The sequence below is a fragment of the Microtus pennsylvanicus genome, chromosome 14, assembly GCF_037038515.1.
Source record: "Microtus pennsylvanicus isolate mMicPen1 chromosome 14, mMicPen1.hap1, whole genome shotgun sequence".
NCBI lineage: Eukaryota > Metazoa > Chordata > Mammalia > Rodentia > Cricetidae > Microtus > Microtus pennsylvanicus.
Window position 1 is genome coordinate 52,849,056 of NC_134592.1, and position 13,995 is coordinate 52,863,050.

Below are 13,995 nucleotides of genomic sequence, written 5' to 3' on the forward strand. Positions count from 1 at the left end.
TACATTTAACATAAATACATATGTATATTTGTAAACAAACAATGAAACAGCACCAGGGACCGGTATAAAATTTCATCAGTTTTTATGCAAGCTGCTTAAGTAATAAGTCACACTTGATCTATTTTCAACGCACATGACTGAAGAAACTATCCCAACTGTTCATCAGATACCCGTGGGCTTTTCCTTAGCTATTTCAATACTGTCTACATTTTGAATATCAACTTGAGCTGCAGATTAAGATGAAACACTTCACAGAGTGTGGAAGAAGTGATGTACTCTGTTCTCAAACTGGCATTATGCTTCCTCGGACTCAGGCCGCCTTCGACGAACTATCTTCCATCCCCAGGAGTTAAGCTCTATCAAGATGGCTCATCAGCTAAATCACGCTGGTCAAAATACCTAGTAATAAAAGGAATTCAGTATATGCATTCATATCAAGTATAGCACTACCTGTAGCAGTAAAAGCTCTCAACTCTATAATAAAGAGATTAAACTACAGCCTTCTACCTGATGGGAAAACAGCTTACACATGAAAAAAATGGGGCGAGGGAGGGGGATGCTGAGTTCTTCAGTAAAGCTGCCTGGGTTTGGATGCTATCTACCATACTACATCTGTGATGTTCAGGAAGGAGGAAAGTTACTTTTCATCTTTTTGCCATAGTTTCTTCATCTCTAAATCAATGGTGTAGGGTTAAATGAGTACCTATTATGAAACACTAAGAAAAAAGAGTGATATAAAGCACTCAGTAAAATTAAATCTATTAAACAGTGTAATTATTAATAGACCAAGAAACTAGATGAGCTGGGTAGCAGTGGTGGATGCCTTTAGTCCCAGCACTTGGGAGGCAGAAGCAGGGGGATGTCTCAGTTTGACACCAGCCTGTTCTACGGAGTAAATTGTAGTATAGCAATTGGGACTAGCTAGACAAAGAAACCTTGTCTCAAAAAAACAAAACAAAACAACAAAACAAAGAAAAACCCCTAGAAGTTCAGTTCAGTTCAGCATATGTGTATTCTCCAATCCTATCTTGTCTATGAAAGGGAATGGCATCTGGGTATTTAGTTAAGCATTATTTATGAAGCTTTAGAAAGGTGCTAGCAAAAACAGGACAAAGCAAACAAACAACAATAACAAACCACTGATCAACAATTAAAAACATGTCCAGAAAGAGACCTAAAATCAATGTGTGCCTTTTGTTTAGATTTAGAATATATTTCCAAATCAATCCAGGTGAAACCCTGATACAAGGTATTCAACCAAACAAGGAATGGAGAAGCAGCTTAGCTGGTAGACCCTCGCCTGTCATACAAGACAATGGGTTATTTCCCCAGTACTGATAAAGGGCTGGAGAGACTGCTCAGCAGTTGAGAGAGCAAGGGCTGCTCTTTCAGAGGTCCCGAGTCCAATTCCCAGCAACCACATGGTGGCTCTCAACCATGTCTAGTAGGGACTAATGCCCTCTTCTAGCATAAAGGTTACATGCAGATAGAACACTTGCATAAAATAAATAAATCTTAAAAAGAAGATATCTATCTTTAAAAAAAGAAAATGAAATTAAACATACTAGAAAAAAATATACAGCAACTGAAAATGAATGTTCTACCTTATGTGGATAACAAACAGGAAGTCAGATCTCCTAATTTACCTGCTAACTAAGCAGATCAGTAAATTCAAAGCAGGAACTCTTTCGTCATCTTTACTGCCCTGGAAAACAGAAAAAGTACAGTTTTTCCTTAATAAATTTCCTTTTAAGATGAAAACGTGAAAATTTTATTAGGTGATAGCCGTCACCACATGGAATAAACATCGGTGCTGGTGTTTGACTCACGCCTTGGGCAGCAGAGACTGGGAAGCAGAGGCAGGCGGAGCTGTGAATTTAAGGCCAGCCTTGTCCTCAAAAGGGACAGACAAAAGAAAACTGAACTTACATATTCCCTGAAAACATTGGGGTATTTTTTTTTTTTTGAGGCAAGTTTGCACTGTATACCCCAGCTGGCCTGGAACTCCTTATGTACACTGGACTGCGTATGTAGACAGGGACCTGTCTGTTTGGTCTCCTGAGTGCTTAAAGGCATGTCACTACATCTGGGCCATCTTTTATTTATAAAATAAAATTAAATATAAACACATTATTTTCCCTGATCCCAAATTTCCTCCCTCCAATCATTTCCAAGTACTCCTATCTTACTCTCTTAAATTCATGGCTTCTTCTCCTCTTTACACACACACACACACACACACACAACCTGCTTAGTCCATATGCTGTTACCTATGCACACAATTTCGGGGCTGGCCAATTGGTGTTGGATAACCAATTTGGGGGCCTCCAGGTATCTGCATTCTTTAGTTACTAACAAGAGGCCCTTTATTTTACTCTCAGGCTTAGGTTCCATGTAGTTCAGTGGGGCCTAAAATTCCTATGTAGTCTCCAGGCTGTCCTTGATCCTCCTGCCTCCACCTCCCCAGTGCTGACAAGATTGGGTCATCACACTTAAAATATGCAGTGCTATGGCTAGAACCCTGTGCATGCTGGATGAACACTGTAATCAACAGGCTATAGCCCCAGCTACAATCTCTTATTTTACTGGTTTTTCAAGACAGGGTTTCTCTGTGTAATAGTCCTGGAACTCACTTTGTATACCAGGCTGGCCTTGAACTCAGAGATTCTCCTGCCTCTGCATCTTAAATGCTGGAATTAAAGGCATGTGCTACCACCATGCAGCTTTATTTTATTTAATTATGTTTCTATTTAGTGTGTGTGTATTTCCCAGTATATCAAACTCAGGTCATCAGCCCAAGATCATTATCTAAAGAAAGATGCTGTTCAGAAAGATTAACAATTAATGATGGGGCAGTGGGGGCGCACGCTTTTAATCCCAGCCCTTAGGAAGCTGAGGCAGGCGACCTTTTGAATTGGAGGTCAGCCTGGTCTACAGAATGAGTTCTAGGACAGCCAGGGCTACACGGAGAGACCCTGTCTCAGGTTAAAAAAAAATTAATGCTGTTTCCAAGGGTTCTAGGTTTATGGGCACTACAACAGGGGTTGTTACATACGCTCCCGTTAGGTGAGCCTCCCCATTATATCACGATGTAGCTGGGAGGTAGAATAGATGGGGCCTCTGAGCTTCCAAAACTGAACTAAAATCAGTTTCTTTTCAGGCTGGGAGAGTGCTTGCCCAGCACACTCAGGTCCCTGGATTCGACTCCCCGGTACTTAGTAAACACCGGCTTTAGGCACTTTGCTACCGCAGCACAAAACAGACTAAGAGGAGGATAGAAGTCACGAGCATCAGAGCCGAAGTTCTGGGACTCGGCCACTTTAGATCTTGTCTGTGTACCTTCACACTTCCTTTACCTGGGGGAAAAATCTTCACTGTACTTTTTTTCCACATTCTTCTTTTTTTTGAGACAGGTCTTACTCTGTAGCCATGGTTGGCCTGAAGCTCACTTGCAGACTAGGCTGGCCTTACAGAGATCCACCTGCCTCTGCCTTCTAAGTGCTAGGATTAAAGGTGTATGCCATCATGCTTGCTCCCTCCCCCTTTTTTAAAAAAATATTTATTTATTTATTATGTATACAATATTCTGTATACATGTATGCCTGCAGGCCAGAAGAGGGCACCAGATCTCATTACAGATGGTTGTGAGCCACCATGTGGTTGCTGGGAATTGAACTCAGGACCTCTGGAAGAGCAGGCAATGCTCTTAACCGCTGAGCCATCTCTCCAGCCCTCCCCCTTTTTTTGAGAGGGTCTTTTGTATAGCCCAGGCTGGACTTAAATTGCATTACTCCCCTTTCCACCTCCTAGGTGACAGGATTACAGTCTTGCCCACCATATTTGGCTTTACATTATTTAATTTAGCATATTTGAGACTTATTTTTGTGGCCGCTTTATTCTCAACTAATAACATATCCCACATTTTTTTTAAAATTTTTCGAGACAAGAGTTTCTCTGTAGCTTTGGAGCCTGTCCTGGAACTAGCTCTTGTAGACCAGGCTGGCCTTGAACTCAGAGATCCGCCTGCCTCTGCATCCTGAGTGCTGGGATTAAAGGCACGTGCCACCACCGCCTGGCTAATCCCACATTTTTCTACTTCATATATCACTGATATCTTCTCTCCCACCATATACACAAGTAGACAATAAGAATCTGAAATATACACTGTAACTCACCACGAGGAGTCTAACTTCAGAGCATCTTCTTGCAAGCTGTCGAATCAGTGAATGAGCCTCAGGCAATAAAGGCTTTTCAAGACAAGCCAGCAAAGCATAAAACCATCTTCCCTAAGTAAAAATTAAGAAGTAATAAATAAACAATGAAGCACCTATTTAATCTGCTTTTCTAAATGCCTAATGCTGTTATCTGCCTACATGCTATGAACAAATCAAAGGACAAATAAATCAAATGATAGTTCTTCTGTCTTGTAGCCACAGACCTAGACCACTAGCTCCTTTAAAATAGCACCCAATTCCCAACAAACTCATTTCTGCTATTTGTACTATCGTTTATTTCCCTCCCCACCTTTTTTGTGGATACAGAGTCTCATTGTGTAGCCATGGCTGGCCTGGAAATCACAGAAATCTACTTGATTCTGCCTCATGAATGCTGGGATTAAAGGGGATCTTAAACCATGCCTTGTTCTGAGGATATCAATTATAAGAAAAATCATTTTTGTTTTTTGAGACAAAGTTTCATTATGTATCTCTGGCTGGTCTCCAGCTTGCCTCTGCCTCTACAATGCTGTGATTAAAGGTGTGTATCGTGTATCACCACACTGGGGTGTATTATCTCATTAAAAAATAGGCTAAAGAATTGTTTTTGTTGAGACAGGGCCTACTTTGTAGACCTTGCTGGCCTTAGACTTGCTATGTAGTCCAGGCAGGCCTTGAACTCATGAGTGATCTGCCTGCCTCTGCCCTCAGTGCTAGGATTTCATTACTACATGTGCTACTACACCTGCCTGAAGATTGAAAGAGTGACTCTCAGAGAAGACCACATCCAGGTTCCTGGTGAGTATTAATTTTCTTTGAGAAAATTTTTTTCTCTTAATACCCACGTTTAAAACCTGCATCATATATATATATTAAATATATTTTATAGATATAGAAACACTTTACATATATTATTTCATATGTTACTGTATTATAGATTATATATTTATACATATCAATTTAATTTATAAACATATTAATGTATAATTAATACATTTCTAAAAGTTTTTCCCCTTCAAGACAGGTTTCTCTGTGTAGCTTTGAAGCCTGTCCTAGAACTCACTGTGTAGACCAGGCTGGCCTCAAACTCACAGAGACCTGCCTCTCTTTGCCTCCTGAGTGATGGGATTCATGGCTCGCGCCACCACCATCTGGCTCCCGTTTTATATTTTTTAATTATTATTTATTTATTATGTATACAGTGTTCTGTCTGCATGTTGCCTGAATGTCAGAAAAGGGTATTAGATCTCATAGTAGATAGTTGTGAGCCTTCATGTGGTTGCTGGGGATTGAACTCAGTACCTCTGGAAGAACAGTCAATGCTCTTAACCTCTGAGCCATCTCTCTAGCCCCCTGTTTTGCGTTTTTGAGATAAGGTCTTATTCTGTAGCCTAGGCTGACCTACAGTTCACTATGGAGCTGAGGCTGCCCTCAAACTCTTACATCTGCCTCCCAAGTGCTACAATTCACAGACAGGTGCCATGGTAATCCCAGTCCCTATGACCTTCTTAATGAGGAAAATACGGTGCTTATTTATAAATAAGATTTGGATTTTATATTGCAGAACACATGAATACATATACATGCATACACATATGTAAATATAAATACCCCAGTTACACCTCATATAAGTAAACATAATTTTGCCTGCATAATGAAAAGAAAAAGATGCAATACTACCAATTCTGGAGTAAAATCTCTTTCTCCAAACCAATTACTCAGATATTCCAAGACACTAGTGACTGTTGCCTAAAAAAAAAAATAAATAAAATAAAATAAAAAGCAGTGGGGTGGGGACAGGCAGCGACATTAGAGATAAAACACTGACAAGTTCAACACGAGCTTCACTAACTATAGCTAAAAAGCAGCTGCAAGGTTAAAGTGGCTTTGATCTTTAGGCTTCCAGAGAAAACCCTCAGTAACTAGCAACCGGTCTTTTGTTTTGTTTGAGACATGGTCTCGCTATGTGGTCCTGACTGGCCTGGGTTCACAGCGCAGAGAAGAGGGTCTCATACTTGTGGCTGTCCTGCGGCCGCTGCCTCCCAGTGTGAGCACAAGCCTGATGTAAAGTCTTTTCAGAGAAATAGTCTTACAGTCTCGAGTGTTAACTCAGCCTTTAAATTTAGTTTGTCACTAGTAAAAAATTTCAAATACGCCTCCAAAAAGAGCCTTTAGTTTACTTACCAATTCAAACAAACTTGAAAACCAACTCTAAAGAGAAGCAAACTTAGCTAGAGAAGGCTGTTTTAAAATCACACAGATGAAATCATCAATGCGTGGAGAATTGGGTACTTAAAAAAAAAAAAACCCAACTATGACTACCAGCTTCTTTCCTTTCTGAGACAGGGTTTCTCTGTGTAGTCTTGGCTTTCCTGGAACTCGTTCTATAGACCAGGATGGCCTTGAAATCAGAGATCCACCCTGAGTGCTGGGGTTAAAGGCTCAATCACTGATTCGATAGCTTCATTTGCTTTAAAGCTGGCAATAAAAATCTCCTCTCCTAAAGGACTAATGAATAAAATTCTGTTTTTCCCATTCGGTCTAATAAATTAGTTATTTTATCCAATAAATTATGTATCTTAACCTTCACTAACTATGCTGAGACAGGTCCTTTAAAACTAGAACTGTGTCTTGGCCTCAAGTACTGAATTTCAGATGTAGGCTTAACACACATAATTAAATGTACACAAATGAACACGTTAGTACCATATCAGGAACACAAGAGCCATCTGTCACGGGATCCTTTTACTTGATGAAATTTTGTTTGCTCAGCTATAAAACAGCCATTAACATTATTCTCTCACATAGAAATACAATCAGAATCACTGCAGGGCCTAGGACAAGACCCTGAACACTGTAAATGCTGAGTAAGTGGATTCAAACCCTTTCATATAAACTGCAAGAAAAGACTGAGTTACTGTTTGAGGATGCTTACCTGATTCATTCTGCTTACAATGCTAAGCAGGGGAGGAAAACCAATCTGAAAGAGAAAAGGAGACTGGGGTTTACTAATGTCAGCACAAGTCGGGCTTCATTTACTTCTGGTCAAACTGGAAAATTTCGCGCCTAACAAAGGACAGAAAATTCCATCATGATTATGAGGTCAAGGCCATCCTGGGCTACACAGTGACTTCCAGGTCAGCCCTGGGCAAGACTCTGTCTCCATATCCTCCACAAAGTTATGAAAAATTTAAAAATACTCTCAATATTTCATCTGCAGAATAAATTTATCAATAACTACTTATAACTTAGTATTTAGCCCATGCTCAATCATTCAAAACAAAACAAAACGAAGAAAACCAAAGCAGCTCTTGAGAAGTACACACCTATGTTCCAGGGCATGCATTTTTTTCAGTGCCTCTTTCTCTACTATTCTTTGTGCTTTGAATTCAGATTAAAAATGCCCTTTATTAATTCCCAACTCTGCTTCACAAAAATCAAACCAAACCAAACAAACCAGCAAACCCTGAATCTTAGGCAGACAGGACAGCAATGTACGCATAATCCTAGCTTACTCAGAAGACTAAGGCGGGAGGAAGGTAATATCAAGGCCAGCCCCAGCAATGAGACCCCGCCCCAAAATAAAACCCCTTCCACCTTCCATAACAGAATCTTTTAACTCACAAAATCATTATATAACTAACATACGAGAGAATATGAGCCCAGTAAATTAGAAAGTGGGCTGATACTGTCTAAGCCAATGAACTAAGTGGGAAGTTGGTTAGTATTTTCTACACAGAATCAGACAGTAGTTCGTCTTCGCCAGTCACACTCGGCTTTGTTTGTAAGGACCTGTGAGAAGAGAGCGAGCCGCTCTCAGGTCACGAGGCGCACACAAACAGGTTGTGGTAACTCCAGTCTACTAGTCAATGTCTGCATGTCTGTCACTGCTAATGTTCATCTAGGTCACCACCTACTTGGACATAATCAATCCCAGGGCTTTCATCTGTAGATGGTCCAAGAGCCCCTTCAGCACATAACCTTTCACCCAGACAAAATTTTTTCCAGCCTTCTTCATCTTCAGATTTTGGCTGAAAGAAAAAAAATTACTTATTTCTATTTATTTATTTTTACACTGATCATCATAAAAACAAGCGAGGCTAAAGATGCCACTGAAGGGAACTTCAAATGCAAAGAATAAATAAAAATTTTGGCTCATTTTCAAGAAAAAAAAAAAGGAAACCGAGGGTTCCCTATATCTCGATTACCCCAACTCAAAGACATGGTGCTAGCTATGGACATAACTGTGTACACTCTCTAGACCCCTATGCTGGGACTAACTGCGAGAACTGTAGGCTGTGACTGCTGTTGAAGATGTGACCTTTAAAGCTGCATAGTGAACTCTAACTCGATGTCCTCTTTTCCAAAAACTCAAACCAATTCTACTATTCATTCATGCGTGTACATGTCAGAGAACACCTTGAAAGAGTCAGTTCTCTCCTTTCACTATGTGGGTTCTGAAGATTAAACACTGGGTCATCAATTGCCTTCACAAACGGAGCCACCTCACTGGTCCCTGCCTGGTCTATTTATAAAGGGGGATTTGGATCATAAAGAATACATTTTTGGGGCTGGATATATGGTTTAGCAGTTAAGAGCACTAGCTGCTCTTCCAGAGGTCTTGAGTTCAATTCCCTGCAACCACATGGTGGCTCACAAAAAATCTGTAATCCATCTGGTGTCCTCTTCTGGCCTGCAGGCATACATGCAGACAGAACACTGTATACATGATAAACAAATAAATCTTTTTTAAAAAAAGGAGTGTATTTTCTTCTCTTTCAGAAGATAAATAGTTTTTGCCACTTTCTTAAATGTGTGATTCTCTAAAAGATTGGAGAAAATTGCCTAGAATAATGTATTCATCTCTTCCCCAATTCTAATCTTTAACTGCTAATATTTTAGGAGGTTAATTAATTATATCTAAGTTGCTATGACACAGAAAGAAATATCCCAATATGGATCACAGGCTTCACTATTACACAGGTTACCGTGAAGCAGTATAAATATGTTCATTGCATGACATCAATGTCTCACCAAGAAAATCTAATAATCCCCCCTTCAGTGTCTTTAGATTCTGAAAATGTATTTATATTCTAAAAAAGCAACAGTTTAGAAGAATCCTTAAAAGCCTGGAGAGGTCACACAGTCACCATTTGTCAACCTAAATGAAAAAACCAGAGATGCCCGCACGGCAGCACATGCCTGTCCCAGTACTCAGGAGGTAGAGGCTTGAGGATTCCAAGTTTAAGGCTAGGCTGAGCTACATAGCAAAACTTGTTTTAAGAAATCAAGGGCTAGGTATAAGAACTACATAGCATATGCAAGGCCCTGAGTTCAATCCCTAGCACTGCAGGAAAAATAAACACATAGGAAGCCATAGGAGTACTTAGGGAGGTGGAGGAAAGGACCAGAGCAAACTCTGAAAAAGAAGTCTGAGGGCAAACAAAGAGCAACTGGGCAGAAGTCCTGGTAGAGGTTTGCATTTACTTGCTTTTTTGAGATAAGATTATCCTATAAGCCCAGACTGACCTTTAAATTACTCTCGCTGGCCTCAAACTTATGGTCCTCCAGCTTCAGCCTCCGGAGTGCTGGGATTTAGGAGAGTGCCACTGCTCCTGACTCAGAAGTCCTTCTGTATAAGGTGGTGGTGGTCTTGTGTAAGATTGTAATTTGACAGTCTTTTATGGATATTGTTAGGCTATAATCCTAAGGACACAGCCTAACTTCTCAGCCTTACTTATTATTTCGGCAGAACTGATACAGCAGTAATACTCTATTTTGTTCCTGACCATTTTCACATATCCTAAGTCTCTCAAGATAAGGTGAATCAAACAGTCAAGGGCCAGTCTTGGTGGTGCATGCCTTTAATTCCAGCACCACCAGAGGCAGAAGCAGGCAAAACCCTTGTGTCTAAGGTTAGCCTGGTCTACATAATGAGTTCCGCATCAGCTGGGGCAATGTAACTAAACACTGACTCAGACTATTACTATAGCAAACTGATATACACACATATTGGCATAGGTAGGAAAATAAGAATAGTATAGACTAACCATTTAACTCTTTAAAGACTAGACTACGGATTATTTCACAGGCACACACTGGACGACGTAAGCTGAGAAGCTCACATACCATTGTCACGTTGCTGTCCAACTGCTGAGCTCTCCAGTGATGTCTGTGCTTGTTCACACTCTACAGGAAGGAAAGTTAATCATCTTCAGAGAACGAAAAACTAAAAACTACCCTAAAATTTAAAAAATACATAAATGCCAAATATATTCTGATGATTAGAATAATTTGGTAAGTAATTCACAAATACTTGAGTATTTATAATTATTTCAATTACAGACAAAGGACAGAAGTACATCTGAGGAGGTTTAATTTGATTGAAGGGGACATTTACCTGTCGAACAGCTGAGAACTGGACCACTTGCTGCTGCTGCCACTGAAGTGTTGGAGAATAACCTTCTGGGGCAGGCTGGCATCCTGAAAGCTGGAAATCAGGTCACAGATGTTAGGCTGTTTCAGTGCTGTAATTAGAATCTATGCCTATGCAGAGTAAGAGCAAAATCAAGATGAAGAGTAAATACGTTTTAGTGAATGATAAGATTATTTAAGAGAATAAAGGTACATTTTATTAGAGCAGAAAGGCAGGTAGTTTACTTTACATCTATGAACCAGTTAATAAAAGAGATCTTTTGGGGCTGGAGAGATGGCTCAGTGGTTAACAGCATTGACTGTTCTTCCAAAGGTTCCAGGTTCAATTCCCGGTACCCATATCACAGCTGAAAACTGTCTGTAGCTCCAGTTCCAGGGGATCTGATGCCCCCATACAGACACACAAGCAGGCAAAATACAAATGCGTTTTAAGTAAAAATAACAAAATCATTTTTTTAAAAAAAGAGAGCCGGGCGGTGGTGGCGCACGCCTTTAATCCCAGCACTCGGGAGGCAGAGGCAGGCGGATCTCTGTGAGTTCGAGACCAGCCTGGTCTACAAGTGCTAGTTCCAGGACAGGCTCCAAAACCACAAAGAAACCCTGTCTCGAAAAACCAAAAAAAAAAAAAAAATAAAAAAAAATAAAAAAAGAGAGACCCTTTGTCATTTTACTTAGAAAAATATGGGCTGAATGTTGGAGGTGAAGTTCTTATGAAATATGAAGGATATGAATCTAAAGGATTATAACTTAATTCTATTTTTCTATAATAGTGAGGAGAAACAAAGAAGAGAGAATAAAAAATTTTGGAATGGTCAAAAATGAAACCCAAAACTCAAAGATAGTTGACTTGAAAAAAAAAATCTACATTTTTAAACCCCCCTTTTTTTTGGGGGGGGGGTAAGGGTGGGCATGGTGACGGCATCACGACCCCAGGAGTTCTCAGACAAAGTAGTTAAATACCCTATGTGCCTAACCTTACTCTTGTTTTCCAAAACAGCACACAGATAACAAGTGATCAGGCATCGTCTTCTAATAAAACAATTGGGTAAATTTGAAAAAAAGCTAAGTTTACATGAAATCATGTGCCATCAAGTAAAAATTTGTGAAGCTATATAACCTTATAGTGCCTGAATTAAAGTATCCGTATTATAAACATTAAAGGAATTGCCTCAAACACAAAAAATTTATCAAAAACCTTCCAAAAACACCCAAAAACTTGATCTCAAGCTGGGTGGTGGTAGCGCACGCACTTTAATCCCAGGCAGAGGCAGGCGATCTCTGTAAGTTCAAGGCCAGCCTGGTCTACAAGAGCTAGTTCCAGGACAGGAACCAAAAGCTACAGAGAAACCCTGTCTCAAAAATTAAAAAAAACAAAACAAAACAAAACAAACAACCAAAATACTTGATCTCAGCAACCGCCTACCTCCCTCCTCCATTTTTCTGAGATAAGGTTTCCCTTCATGGCCTCGGTTGTCCTGGAAATCACTGTGTACACTGGGCTAGCCTTGAACTTCACAGAGGTCTGCCAGCCTGTCTCTCTAGTGCTGAGAGATTTTTAACTAAAAAGTTTCATTTATTTTGTGTGCATGTTTTGTCTGCATGCATATCTGTGTACTATGTGCAGGTCTGGTACCTGAAGGGGTGAAACGAGAGCATCAGAGCCCCTGGAACTAGAGCTTAGTGATAGTAGTGAGTAGTCACATGGGTGCTGGGAACTGAACCTGCATCCTCTGGAAGAACATCCAGGGCTTTTAACCACTGTGCCATCTTTCCAGGCCTGCAGTCATTTTATTAATTGAGTGCTGTTCATTTTCTTCATGCAATGACCAGATGGCGTAATTATTTGGTTATTTTCTGTGTCCTTTAGGAAACTGTTACTGTACAGGCATAGGGGACTTCCCTCATTCTTTCCTTCTGAGATGAGGGTCTTATATATTCCAGGCTAGCCTGAAACCCTCTATATAATAGAAAATTACCTAGACCTCCCAACACTCTTGTCTCTACCTCCAAGTGTTGGGATTACAAGTGTTTACCAACATGCCTGCTCTGTAGACACCTTTCCTCTATTATCTTCTGCTGTGTTCCTAGTATCCAGCGCAACCTAACTGCTTAATAAAAAGTGTGCAGGATAAGCAAACGAATAAAGACCAGAGTCTGCACGGAAAGGACAGAAGGATGCTACGACATTTGTGTTTCCGTTCTGAGAAAATACCAGGTCAAATGGAGAATGTGCACCAAGCACCAGTTTGATAATAACTATAAAGGTATAGCCAGTAAAACATTCCTTCATATTTTACTTGTAAAGGTCCGCATTAGTAAACAATTGAAGTATTTTTTCGAGGTGTGTGTATGTAATCTTTTAAATGACACACACATTTACACTTTCAAAGGGGTCTCATAATGCAGGCTGGCATCCAAACCAAAATTTGTGAGCCTGCAAGTGATGTCTAAGTTTGTAGGGAGCAATCTAACCTTAACTAATTTATTATTTTTTCTTCTTCTTCTTTTTTTTTTTTTGCGAGACAGGGTTTCTTTGTGAAGCCTTAACTGTCCTGGAACTAGCTCTGCATACCAGGCTGGCCTCAAACTCCCAAATGCTGGGATTAAAGATGTGCACCACCACTGTCAGGCCATAACTGATTTTCTTGATAAGATAGAAAATCTTCAGTCATTTGATTGTGTGTGGTTAGAAGAGTCCCATTTGGTTAGTAAAACTCACAGAAATATTCACACTTTGCTTCCTCTTCAACTTCTTTGGATCAATTTGGGCTACCACAACATCTGGACACTGAGCCGCTTCGATCCTACAAGCAGTACATGTGTGAAACTTATTATTATTGCTCTTTGCTCGTGTCTCGTGTGCAGTGCAATAGATGCATGTTACTTCATTATGAAATCGCAAATAAAATTCAGACTCCCAACAAAAGAACAAAACGCCTGACACTGCCTAGATTAAAAGAGATTTAAGAGCACACCTTTTAACGTGCAATCAAGTTCAAGGCATATTTGCCCACGGTAGGTTGTATATACAGGGATCTTAAACTTCCCAGACAGCCCGAGACAGGAACCCAAACAGAAAAGGGACTCTGTCGCACACTACGGGTCAAGCGCGACACCAGGTCTATGCCCACTCGCGCAACATCACTCACTGCACCCTTCTCAGGTATTCCTGCGGCGTCCTGGGGGGCACCGAGGGATCGAAACCTTCCGTCAAGTCACAGGGCTCCACAGGTAACAACCGTGGCATCAACTCTTCCACCGCAGACTCGGCCTGAACCCACGCCATGGTAGTCAAACCCGCCAAGCCCTGTTGCGCCTGCGCTCAGCTGATGCTGAGCTCCGGCGA

The 13,995-nt window shown here is 40.5% G+C and overlaps 1 protein-coding gene across 1 annotated transcript; it reads right to left on the minus strand.

Annotated features, from left to right (window-relative positions):
- Window positions 1–13,995, minus strand: Gemin2 (gem nuclear organelle associated protein 2). The gene is made up of 10 exons (XM_075948333.1): window positions 13,799–13,995; window positions 13,369–13,453; window positions 10,615–10,704; window positions 10,344–10,403; window positions 8,132–8,245; window positions 7,150–7,194; window positions 5,895–5,963; window positions 4,176–4,286; window positions 1,647–1,705; window positions 1–399 (listed from the first exon to the last, which is right to left on the minus strand). The coding sequence occupies exons 1-10, from the start codon at window positions 13,933–13,935 to the stop codon at window positions 360–362; spliced, it is 810 nt and encodes a 269-aa protein (XP_075804448.1). The 5' UTR covers window positions 13,936–13,995; the 3' UTR covers window positions 1–359.

What these genes read in the sequence shown, in the direction of transcription:
- Gemin2 (XM_075948333.1), bottom strand. Translation starts at nt 13,935, where the DNA reads ATGGCGTGGGTTCAGGCCGAGTCTGCGGTGGAAGAGTTGATGCCACGG. An exon ending in AGCAAAGTGTGAATATTTCT is followed by an intron (nt 10,705 to 13,368) that starts GTGAGTTTTACT and finishes CCTGATTTCCAG; the next exon opens with CTTTCAGGATGCCAGCCTGC. An exon ending in TTGTAAGCAGAATGAATCAG is followed by an intron (nt 5,964 to 7,149) that starts GTAAGCATCCTC and finishes TTTTTTTTTTAG; the next exon opens with GCAACAGTCACTAGTGTCTT.